The sequence below is a fragment of the Trichosurus vulpecula genome, chromosome 4, assembly GCF_011100635.1.
Source record: "Trichosurus vulpecula isolate mTriVul1 chromosome 4, mTriVul1.pri, whole genome shotgun sequence".
NCBI lineage: Eukaryota > Metazoa > Chordata > Mammalia > Diprotodontia > Phalangeridae > Trichosurus > Trichosurus vulpecula.
The window spans coordinates 28,731,214-28,743,618 of NC_050576.1; the positions used below are offsets into that span (position 1 = coordinate 28,731,214).

Here is a 12,405-nt window from a genome sequence, read left to right on the forward strand (position 1 = left end):
ACTTAATAGTTTACCTTATTGAAGTGTGATGTAAAGTCATCTCTGCAAACATCCTTTTTTCCATGAAGGACAACAACGAAGACCCATTCACCCCGGTCTCATTCAGCTCTAGTGACAACGTGACTGCGACTCAGAATGTGTTTGAGGAGCCCCCTCCAGTCAGAGATGAAGACATACCCCCTGCTCTGCCCCCCAAAACCGGGACACCGACACGGCCCTGCCCTCCCCCACCTGGTAGGAACGATTTTTCGCCAGCACGTCGTTCTTCCCAAGGGCTCCCGGGACAGGAGAGCCCCGAGTAAAGGGGTAGGGAGAGATGTAGTCAGAGCCAGGGGCAGAGGGGACCCACAAACAGATTGCCCACTCTCAAGCTGCTGTTGTACATATTTGAGAGCGGGGGTGAATGAGTATTTAAACAAGGAGAACCATCTAGAAACTTCCTGTTTGGGGAGATTTGTTCATTTGAGGGAGAGAACATGTCTGTTGTGGTTAACTTGTCAGCTTCAAAGATGGCTAAAGGATAGGCCCCGAGAAATCCCTGCCCTGTGAATTCTTCCTGAAGAACTGCCGCCCGCCTTGTTGATGGTTAAAGTTTGTGACAAAATAACTTTTAAAATTAAGTGTGTGCAATCTCTGAAATATTATTACTTCATTTTTTGGAGGGGGGAGGCGAGGTGAGGCAGTAGGGGTTAAGTGACCTGCCCAAGGTCATACAGCTAACTAAGTGTCAGATGTCGATTTGAACTCAGGTCCTCCTGACTCCAGGGCCAGTGCTCTATTCACTGCGTCACCTAGCTGCCCCTACTTTTTTTTTTTTTAAAGCAAGATGGAGCTTTTCTTTGACTTCCATGAAATATAGTCTGATTTCTGAAGTTGCCCGGGGAGTGTGAGGTAGACGTTGAGTGAGCGCTGAGACCCAGTTGCTGCTGCTGCTGTTCTAAGAGTCTGAGGATCCCCTTGGTTTTTCACCCTTTTATTCTCAGTGACTGCCTTTGGCAGCAAGTGTGCAAGGCAGCCTCACGTTGTCCAGTGACCAAGCCGTATGCTGTCAGCTGGCCAGGCCACACCAGGCCATCTGCAGAGCAGCCAGGCACCTTTGCTCTTGCTGTGGCCATCAAGGCAGCAGGAAGGCACAGCTGCCATTCTGGCTTTTTAAATTATGCACAGTTTGAAACCTTAGTGACCAATTTCCAGACCTAGCACTTCTCACTCTTCTTCGTGCCTTCTTTATAGCAGCCTCCCTCTAGTAGCATTTGGACAAATTATTTTTGTCTGACTGTTTCAGGATATTAAGACTTTTTTGGTATATTACTGCCTTTGTCTTGGCAATGATGGCTTCCAGCCCCTTAGTTGCCAAATTTGCTGAGTCTCCCCCGTAAGGCTGATGAGCAGCTGGTCCTCAGGCTACAGACAGTCCTGGGCCTCTAGTCAGACCAGGTGACTCCTCCTGGCAGAGTTGTCCAGAAGCTGCACAAGTGCCCTGGAGGGGGAGGGACTTCTTCCTGTGGGAAGGGCAGCATAGTCAGTCCCAAGAGATTTTCTGCAGGCATGTGCGAGTCCCGCCCCTCTGTAGATCGTACCATGGGGTGATGGGGCCAGTGCCATTGCTTAGTGATGCCCAGGGGCAAAGTGGCCTTACGGATAAGCACTTCAGGCTGTCAAAGGGGGAATGCATTAGGTTTTTATCAGGGTTAATACCCAGTTTGAAGCATCAGAAAACAAGGGAATGTATCTTAGCACAGTCCACAACACAGCCATGTTCCCACTGAGCCTTCGGAACAGCCAGCATCAGGATGCATTGGCCATCTCTGGCTCTGGAACGCTTGGGTTGGTGAGGCCATCTCTTTCCATGACTTCCCCATCCCCCAAAAAGTTTAAAAATAAATGCGATAAAAACAAATTGGTGATGTTATTTTAAGGTAAGCCAAGTAAGCAGGGAGACAACATTGGCCTCTGGAAAGACTCAAATGGGCTTGGAGACATTTCCTCGCTTGAGGAAGAGAAATTAGAGATGGTTGGGGTGGGGGATGTTTTGATAGTTATCATACAAACATACAGAAAGACGTGCAATGCATTTGATGAGAGAAATTAGAAAGCCAGGAGAATTAGGGGCGTGCCAGTGTTTCTCAGAAGCTTTTTTCCACAGTGATTTCTCTTGCATCTCATTGCTAAGTCCCTCCTGTGGACCCGCCCTGTCCCTGCTCACAGCCCAGATGAACATGGATGATGAGGAGGCAGGCAGCCTGTAGGAAGCACTAGGAACCAGGGCCCTGGCTGGGGAGCTGGGATCTCTGAGGCTCCCCAGACTGACTGCTCCTCTCGGGACTCCTCTTTGTCTTGCCTCCTCCTCTTTTCCTTCCTTGCCCCGTGCTTCTTGGGAGAGAGGTGCATCGAGGGTTTCAGGACAGCTAGGGGTCCCCAGGCTTAAAGGTGCATTGGAAGCAGCATCTTGTCAGTGGGCTGGGGCAGGAGAGAGAGGCTTCTCCAGGCCGATGGTGTTGGCACATGTTTATGTTTGCTGTTTTTTCTGCTGGTTGAGTTAACTTTAATGATTTTGATCCAGGGAAAAGATCTCTCAGCCAATTGGACTCTTCCGATTCCTTAAAACTGAATGACCCATTTCAGCCTATCGCAGGCAATGATAGCCCCACAGAGAAAGCTCTCGATCTGTACCGCGGCCCGCACACCACTGCTTCCGCCACCACTGCCCATAACGAGCCTGCCCCAAGCTGCGGTGCTAACGTCAGCGGTGTAAGTACTGGGGAAAGAACCAGACATTTTCTGTTGTCTTACCAGGCTCTGTGAAATGTCTCCAATTAATAGCCCTATCTCCAACACATCAAGTAAACGTGGCTAAATCCCATGCCTTCATCCCCTTCTTATCCACTAAGAAGCTCTGTGCTCAGTTTCCAAGAAAGGGTGTGGAGTCACCCTGGATCCCAGGAGCTCTGGCCTCCCTCGGCTCTGGGGAGATGGCAGTGACCCTTCCGGGTGGGATGGTGGGTGCTTGGGAACGGCACTGATTGAAATGCTCACTCACTCACTGTGTTCTCAGCAGAGTGTGGGCCATGGCTGCCTGCCCACCCCAGGGAAGGCACATTGCTCTGTGTGTGTGTGTGTCTGTGTCTGTGTGTGTGTCTGTGTCTATGGGGAGTGGGAGTGTCAGAATGTGCCCAGAGCAGCTGCTGCCCAGAGGATAATATGGAGAGATTCCATTTTTCTGGAAATGCCCTTCTTAATAGGAGGATTGATGTAACAAAAGTGATTATCAGTAAGAGGCTTGAACATTGTACAGAACTGGGGGGAAGGGTCCTGAGTTATTAAGGGAGGAGGAGTTAGCCAGGCTGTTTTTCTCCCATCATTTAAATATAATGGTTTTCCCTCCAAATAAAATGTTTGGATATAAATTCTACTGGGGAAAAAAGAAGTCACAGCAGCGGTGACCACAGATCATCACCCCAGAGGGGCCTTGGTTAATGGGATGGCCACAAGAAGGCTATTGACTTCCGTTTCCTTGGCTTGCTTGGCTTTTAGTAGGTGCTGCCTGTGTACAGAGCCTTGAACTTTGGTACCAGCTGAGCTCCAAAGTCAAGGTTCTGGTTTGGGCAGAAGGATGGATGAGGGGCCTAAGCTAGTTGCTCTCCATTGCTCCCATGAGAGCTGGCCTTCCACTCCCCAGCTCTTGCTTCTATCCCAGGGCCCTCACTGCTGCCAGTACTGCCCCTCTTAGAAGTGAAGAAATGATGGAGCAAGAGTCATCATCTACTCCAACACCTCCACAGCCCTAACAGGAACCAAGACACTCCAATCTGAGAGAGGGGGCTTCAGTATAAAATACCCCTCTGATAGTCTGGTGGTTAGGTGGAGTTGTTATCTATGCAAGGAGAACCTGTCTGGTGTTGCTGACACATTAATCACTTAATAAGTGCTGATTAATTGATTGATTGGTAATGCTGAGCCTCTGGCTTGAGGGCATTCTTAAGTGCTCCTCCCTGGAGGATGGGGGTGGGGGGTGTTTCTTTTGTAGTTCTGAAGGACTGGTTGAGTCTAAGAACTTTGGCCATTCTTCCCTCTCTTGACCCCCTGCCCTCACCTCCCTTCACTGTCACCTTCCTGCATGGGGTACATGTTCTCGGCAGGTTCTCTAGGCCCATCATGCCCCCGTTGGCCAGGGTGCTACCAGGACGGGTTCTTGGGAAATCGACTTCTCTGCCCTTGTAGCCACCAGAACTAAAAGTGTCCTGTCTTGACGGTGTGGGGCACTGGGCTTTGAGTCTATTGCTTTCTGCCTGGGTGACCTTGAGACAGGACCCATCCTCTTCCTGGGCCTCAGTTGTCTTTTCTGTGAAATGGGACCTTTGGTCTGGGTCCCTTCCAGAGTCTCTGAGCTGTAAAGCATTAATCTCCTGGGTTGGTGTTGGGGTGAGGGCATCCCCTTCAAAGCCTCTTCCCTCTAGAATCTCATCTTCAGTCATGGTTATGTTTGACATCTTCAAGTGGGATGAGACATTACCAAGTGAAATGACAAGGACCGACTTCCCCTGTGAAGTTGGATAGTCAGGGGTTCACCTGAATCATGCTGGCTCTCCTCTGCATTCCTTCCCTGTTTCTAGCTGCTCCTTTGAAGAAAAGGCAGCCCTGTGTTCTGGAGCATCTCCAGGCTACCATCCTTTGGTCTCTAATGAAAACAGAATCCTGACTTGGGTTTCTTCAGGTGACTTGTAGCCAAGGGTTTCCCACATGATTCCTGGTAAAGATGCTTTGAACTCGGGAGTCCGTGTGGAGTACCAGCCACAGGTGGTCCTTGCCAGGCCTAAGCCTCAGGGCAGGGATGCTACGCACAAGCAGTAGAGATGCTCATGGCCTAACTCGTGCTCTGTCTTTCTGTCTTTCTGCCAGCAGTACCCAACTGAAGAAGATATGATCGAATGGGCGAAGAGGGAGAGTGAGAGGGAGGAGAAAGAGAGACTTGCTAGGCTAAACCAGCAGGAGCAAGAAGACTTGGAGCTGGCCATCGCCCTGAGTAAATCGGAGATATCGGAAGCATGAAAGGCTAGGGCAACGCTGCCAGCAGCATTCTTCCTCCTGGAAATGATTATTGGAAGTCACCTGTGAGCATGAGACTGACTAGCAAAGGTCTTCAATTCCTGTGGGTTGGGTCGGCTCTTCTTGTCACATGGCAGACTTTAGCATTTTATGCTGTACCTGAAATCTGGCAGCATTCACCTGGGTGGCTTTGAAAGGGTCAGATCTGAACCCTAGAACATGCCCTTTCCCATAACTCGGAGATGAGCTGCCCTTTTGGCCGCTTCCAGCCTTTGTCCTCAACAAAGCAAGGGGCTCCTAGGGCCGCCGTGGTCTGAAGGAGGTGGGCTGGGCAATGCCTCCTGTTGTTGGAGGACCAGCCTGCTACTGCACATAGTGATATGGAAGGTGAACCTGCATGCTTCCATTTCCTTCTTATAAAAGTAATGGTCGGCTTTGGTTTTCCTCTGGACCAGGGGAGGGCCTTGCTTAGCTAGATTCATACCCTGGACAAGGAATGGTTGGTAGCCAGGGGGCATGACTTCAGATTGGCTCTGTTCCAAAATGCTTATGTGGGAAATAGGTCAAAAGCCCTGCTTCAGATCATCAGAGACCTCCCTCTCCATGTTTGTAACAACAAACCACAGATGGTGGAGAAAGACCAACGTTTTGAGAGGTTACCCCATCCATCAGTTCTGAGCAGAAACCTTAATTAACATGGTGATAATTCTCCCCTTCCCAGGACACGCACCATTGGCTCTGGTTCATCACAGGTTTTCGTAACCTGTACCTTTGGCCAGGAGCTTGAGTAAGCCAGGGCTATTAAGATACTTTATCATCTGTGTACAAATGTTTTCTTCCGTGAAAGTTCCACTTGACTTGCCATGGAGGTACAATGGGCCAAGGCAATCTATCTCATTAAAAGCTTGGTGAGACTTGGAGGGAGTTTGGTTAGCTCTCCTCTCCTCTAATGATTTCTCTGAGAAGAGCTGGTGAGGCCAGCAGGGGTTGTCTGCAGCTCAGCTAGCCACAAGGACCCAGCCCTTCCCGATGGGAAGCAAGGTCCCCAGGCCCATCCCAGGTGACAGCAGTTCTGCCCTAAGGCGCTCTGTAGACTCTGACAGAAAGATGGAATAACTTTTGGCTTCTTTTTGTAACAACTTATTAACTGTTCATGTCACATATCAAAGGCCAAGATACAAAAATGGCGCCTGAGACCCATGTTACATTCCCAGTAGCCCCCCAGGTCAAGTGTTCATGGAAGTGGCTCATTGCCTCCCTGTGTATTTCATCCACTTGTTAAAAGACCTGCTTTAGCTTAATTTTGGAGCTGCCCCGATCCCCAGTGGTTCCCCTAGCCCCAACACAATTGGACTGTAGTGAGGCCATATCTGCTTTGTAAATAGAATTGTTTCCAGGTCAAATCCTCAGCTGAAATGAGAACCGTTGGCCCCTCCCAAGGCTCGGAGCTCCCCACTGGCCCCAAAGGTCTTTAAGGAGGGTGGCTTTAGGCTGGTGGTGAGTGCTTCCCCTCCCCCCTTTGTTATTTCAGGAAAACAGGTAAGCTGACTTGAACAACCTTCTTTTGCACTGGGAAAATGAGCAGCGTTACAGCTGCTCAACCAATAGGAACCTTTGGCAAGTATTCAATCCCTCTGGTGTGTCTATACCAACTTTGATGTCTTCTGTGTACACTAATCTGCCATGTTTAACTGGACTACATCGACTCTGAGCTTTTGTTTTAAAACATACACTCAGTGGACCAATATGCTATTAAAAGTGTATATATTCTCTGTGTGTGCGTGTGTGTGTGCGCGTGTGTATGTGTGTGTGTGTTCCTGCTCTCACATCTGGTAGTAAAATCTGGGCATCTCCTGGCGGTCACTTCCAGCTTCTTGACTCTTGCTCTGATGCCCACCATACTTGAAGGCAAGATCGGCCCCAATGGGCACAGGGCAGTGGTGTTTCAGGTGTGCTTAGGCTCTCTTTATAGGATTTCCTCCCTTGTCTCCAAACTTCTAAACAATAGCTTGTAATTATGAGGAAATAAACTTTAAATATATAACAAAGCACATCGTCTGTCCTACTTGAAACAGCCATTTCCTTCCTGCATTGTCCTTGCTTCAGGTTGGTAGAAGGAACTGAGTCTAGAGACTCGGATTGGAATCCAGGCCTGTTAGACTCAGAGCAGGTTCTCTGTCTGCGCCGCTGATGAAGGGAAGCAGTATAGTGGTGATGAGGACGTTGGACCAGGCATCTTTGCATGAAGTGGACCTCTGGTACATCATGATTGTTTGAGTTGTTTGGAAACTATGCCATATGAGGTGCGAGTCCTCCATGATGCTGTCTCTTCTCTGTGCCTCTGGTACACTTTCAGTCAATAAACATTTATTAAGCACCTGCTATATGCCAGGCACCATGCTAAGGTCTGAGAATACAAAAAGGTAAAAGACAATCTCTGCTCTCAAGGAATTCACTATCTAATGGGAGAGACAACGTACCAACAACAATGGACAAACAAGATCGATACAGGGTAATTTGGGAATAATCAACTAATGTTAGAATTGAGGAAGATTAGGAAAGGCTTCCTGTGGATTTTATCTGGGACTTTGGGAAAGCCAGGAGGAAAAATGAGGAGTTCAGTTTGGGTTTTGTTGAGCCTAAGATGTCTATTATGAGATGTCCCAGTTAGGAGATAGCCAACAGGCAGTTCTATGTGCAAGATGAAGTCAGGGCTAGGCAGATAAATCTGAGCTGATAATCTGGGCCAAATCCAATGAGCTGTAATTTAATAGGAATGAATGGAAAGGCATGCTAGATTCAAACAATTAACTTCACAAATAGAAGATGCTGTAAGGTTAATGAGGAATAAGATCTTCCCCACCCATCAATAGGCCTCATGTGGAACCCATTAAGGTAAGCTTGCTTGCTTGCTTGTAGGAAGGCTTATGCACCTTTTGCTAATTCCTAATTAGACAGTGAATCAGGAGGGTTCTGGCTCTGAGCCTGTTAGCTGAAAGAGTATGTATTCTGAGAGGTGAGCTTTTGCTTTGGGGGCTCATGTACAAGAAAGATCTTGTGGTTCCCTGGTCGAGACTCTGAGTGACTGTATGTTTAGAGCTCCCCAACTGCTCAGAGGTAAAGGCTCTCTCAATTCAGTGGTGGATGTAAAGTATATAGCAGTTTTGCTTTGATTCAGGCAATACAACCCTGTCTGATGGTCTTAATTTTTCTGCTCTGTATATTCTCTTTGTATTTTATGTAATTAAAGAAGATTGTTGACCCCTGAAACAGCTGTCTTTCCTAGTAAAGTAGATCTAAGAACCTGTGCTAGCAGCCATCCTGGGTGTGCCAGCATGGTTGGCGCTACAGATGCGGACACCATGGCTAAATGGTCCACTTGAAAAAGACTGAGAGGTTTCATGAGACTGTGAGCACAATATGAAGGATAAGGGGGTCATGGCAAAAAAAAAAAAAAAAAACTCCAAAAACCCTCAGTGCCCTCTTAGGAGACATAGAATCCAGGACAAAGGAGACAGCTGGTTGTCTTGTTTTTCTCTGCTTTGGGTGGATCACTTGTGGAATATGGTATCCAGTCTGACTGGAGACAACATGCAAACAAGGCACCCACTGGGAGAATGGAAGGGGATCTGGAAGGGGAAGACCCTCCCAGCTGGGGGATCAGGAAAGGCCTCCTGCTGAAGGGGAGAGCAAGCTTAGAGCTGGTGCAAAGAGCCCAGACATAGGAGATGGAACATCTTGCCTCAGGAATTCCAAGTCAGCCATCTTAGCTGAATTGGAGGGTGCAGGGAAAGCAGTAAGATGTGAGAAGATGGAGAGGAAGGAAGGCGCCAGGTTAGGAAAGGTTTCAAATGACTTGAGGTTTGATCCTGGAAGTGATAGGGACCCAATGGAGTTTACGGAGTGGAGGGAAGGTGAGGAGTGGGGGCAAGTGATGCGGTCAGACCTGAGCTTTAGAAAAACACTGATCGAGGCCTGGATTCTAATCAGGGAAGGTATGTAGCAATACCAGAATCAGTTTTATTGGCTCATTAGTTGGGCTTCCTGGGCTCCTTAGTGTGCCCCAAAACTAGAATTTCCAGATATGGATGGAAGTTTCTAGACAAAACACAATGTCCTCTAACCCTTGGAAGTCTGCCAGGGCCTCGTGTGACCAAGAGGTATGAAGAGATAAGAGTGTTGAATTCTGCTTGCATAGATTGGTTCAAGTATTGAAAGGGCTATCACAAGGCAAAGAGAATGTCAGAGCTGGGAGGGGCCTTAGAACAGGGGATGTCAGGGCTGGGAGGGGCCTGAGAACAAGGAATGTCAGGGCTGGGAGGAGCCTTAGAACTGGGAATGTCAGAGCTGGGAGGGGCCTGAGAACAGGGGATGTCAGCTGGGAGGGGCCTGAGAACAGGGGATGTCAGGGCTGGGAGGGGCCTTTGGACAGAAAAAGAGAACATCAGTGGAAAAAATAGATCAGGGCTCAACAAATTAACTTTGAACCTCTTGGTGCTGTGTCCAAAACAGAACTCATCTTTTCCTCAAAAGCGTACCCTCTTCCCAACTTTGATTCTTGTCAGGGGCATCACTGCCCTCCCAGTTACCCAGGCTTGAAACCCAGATATCATCTTCCTCAGCCTCCCAATCCAATCTAGTGCCAGATACTTTTGTTTCTACTTTCCCATCTCTTATAAATATGCCTCCTCAGCTCTCACACAGATAGAAAATGTCTAAGGCCAAATTTGAACTCGGGAATTTGACACTGGCCAGGCCCAACTCTCTGTGCACTATGGCACCATGTCCGTCCTCTGCCCCCATTGGAAGCCAGAGCTCAGCACAGGGCCCAGCACATAAGTAAATGTTTGTTGACTGACTAGTTGACTAGGTATAGTGGAATGAATCTTAGCCCTAGAGTTCAGTCTCTGGCTCACACACATTACTAGCTGCTGGACCTTGAGTCTCTTCACCACCTAAGGCCACACTTGTAAAACGGGGAGAGTCCCTGGATTGCGTGCCTCCCAAAGGTGGGGCAAGGCCCCCTGGGAGAGAATGGTTATACAACCCTTTGGGAACTGTTGCTTTTAAAATGGCTCTAAGGTAATCTCACTTCTGGCAGGGACCTCTAAGCTTCCAAGGTCCAAGGACCAGCCATAAAGACCAGACCAGGGGCAAATCCTATCAAGAAACTGGGTGTGTTTGGGGCCTGGAGAAGACCAAAGTGAGCTGGTGAACGGTCTTCAAGTGTGTGAGGGGCCTTTATATGGAGAAGGAGATGGATAGCTTTGTTGTGCTCCGCTCCAGAGGGCAAAACTAGGAATCATGGGGGCAATCTGCAAAGAGACATGTTTAAATTAGTCTTAGAAGAACTTCCCAGCAATTAAGGCTGTCCCCAAATGGAATAAGCTGCTTTTAGAGGCGGTAAGCTCCCAGCCTTGGGGGCTTCAAACACCAGTTGGAAGATGTGGGGATACTTTGTTGGGGATATGGAAGATATGAGCCCTAGTTCATTCTTTCATTCAGAAAGCATTTATTAAGTGCCTGCTGGATACCAGGTTGAACTAAATGGCCTTAGAGATTCCATCTAGCTCTAGAATTCTGAGTTTCTATGACAGATGAGGAAGAGATGGAGAAAGAAGAAAGGAAGAAAAGAACAAGGAGGAAAAGGGAGTAGAGGAAGAAACTTTTAAAATTTTACTTATTTTTAACATTCATTTTAAAAAATTTGAGTTTCAAATTCTCTCCCACCTCTCCCCCATTCATTGTGAAGGTGAGAAATATTATCTCAATTATACATATGAAATTATGCAAAACATTTCCATATTAACCATGTTGCAACAACAAAAAAGCAAGAAAAGTAAAGTGAAAAAATATGCTTCGATCTGCATTCAGATTCTTATCAGGTCTTTCTCTGGAGGTAGATAGCCTTTTTCATCATAAGTCTTTTGGAATTGTCTTGATCAGAACAGCTAAGTCATTCCCATTTGATCATCCTTAGAATATCGCCATTACCGTGTACAATTGTCTCTTGTTTCTGTTCACTTCGAATCAGTTCATCTAAGTAAGTCTTCCCAGGTTTTTCTGAAACCATCCCCTTCACCATTTCTTATGGTATTCCATCACAATCATATACTACAACTTCTTTGGCCATTCCTGAATTGATAGGGGCCCCTTCAATTTCCAGTTCTTTGCAACCACAAAAAGAGTAGCTACAAATATGTTTGTACATGTGGGTCCTTTTCCCTTTTTAAAAAAAATCTCTTTGGGATACAGACTTAGTAGTGGTATTGCTGGAGGAGTGCCCACCTCATTCCAAATCTGACCATGTCACCCTCTCCCTCCAAAATGAGCTCCAGGGCCTCCCCTTTACCTCCAGGATCAGATAGAAAATCCTGTTTGGTATTTAAAGCCTTTTATAACCTGGCACCTTCCCACCTTACTGGTCTTACATTTTATTGTTCTTTATTGTTCTTGACAGTCCATCTCCCACCTCAGAGCTTTTGCACTGGCTGTCCCCCGTGCCTACCATGCTCTTCCTCCTCACCTTCCAGCTCCTGCTGGCTCCTTGCTCATCCAAGTAGGGTGTGTGTGTGTGTGTGTGTGTGTGTGTGTGTGTGTGTGTATGTGTGTGCAGCACGCAGCCATGTCTGGCCTGAAGGGGAGAGCGTGGGGTGTGGAGCATCTCAGTTGTGAAGTGAGAAGTGGGTCCTAGGGTTGGAGTGGAGTGTGGCCTCTGGGTTCCCTCCTGAAGGGGTAGGAATAATTAATAGTACTAATAGCTAGTATTTCTAGAGCACTTTAAAGTTTGCAAAATTCATTGCAAATATCCGATTTGATCCTCCAAACAAGCCTGGGAGGGAGGTGCTAATATCCTCATTTTCCAGATGAGGAAACTGAGGCAAACAGGCTTAAGTGACTTGCCCAGGGTCATAGGCCTTAGTAAGGGGCTGAGGCCACATTTGAAGTCAGGTCTTCCTGACTCCAGGCCCAGTCTGAACTGCCTGAGAAACGGAAAAGTGCGTCTGGGAGTAAGAATGTTGGCGAGAAGAGCTTCCCCTGAGGCCGACTCCTGTTGGAGTGTCCAGGGCTGGGTGGGAGGTTGCTCTCTTGCCCGGCCCCCCTAGGATTCTTCAGGGTAAGGACCCATTAGCTTCTTTAACTGACCCTCATGTGACTTGGTCTCTTGGACCTTTTCCATTATGGTTGCCCACCTCCAGACGCTGCCCTTCCCAACCTAGGGCACCCCAAACTGGACACAGCGCTCTAGATGACAGATGAGCGGACAATGGGGAAGGGAATAGAATAAACATTTATGTAAGCACCTACTATGTGCCAGGCACTGTACTAAGGACCTTTAACAAACATCTCATTTGACCC

At 47.8% G+C, this 12,405-nt stretch overlaps 1 protein-coding gene across 5 annotated transcripts in view; it reads left to right on the forward strand.

Annotated features, from left to right (window-relative positions):
- EPS15 (epidermal growth factor receptor pathway substrate 15) overlaps nucleotides 1–7,091 on the forward strand; it is a 125,658-nt gene extending 118,567 nt beyond the window's left edge. For 2 of the 5 annotated variants that reach the window (XM_036755986.1, XM_036755984.1), the window contains exons 23-25: nucleotides 69–234; nucleotides 2,564–2,751; nucleotides 4,903–7,091. In XM_036755986.1, the coding sequence (XP_036611881.1) occupies nucleotides 69–234; nucleotides 2,564–2,751; nucleotides 4,903–5,049 (501 nt within the window). In that variant the 3' untranslated portion in view covers nucleotides 5,050–7,091. Of the gene's footprint in view, nucleotides 1–68; nucleotides 235–2,563; nucleotides 2,752–4,899 lie in introns of all 5 variants that reach the window. The other 3 variants (XM_036755982.1, XM_036755985.1, XM_036755987.1) reach the window with 2 other exon arrangements.
- The last annotated feature ends 5,314 nt before the right edge of the window (nucleotides 7,092–12,405 follow it).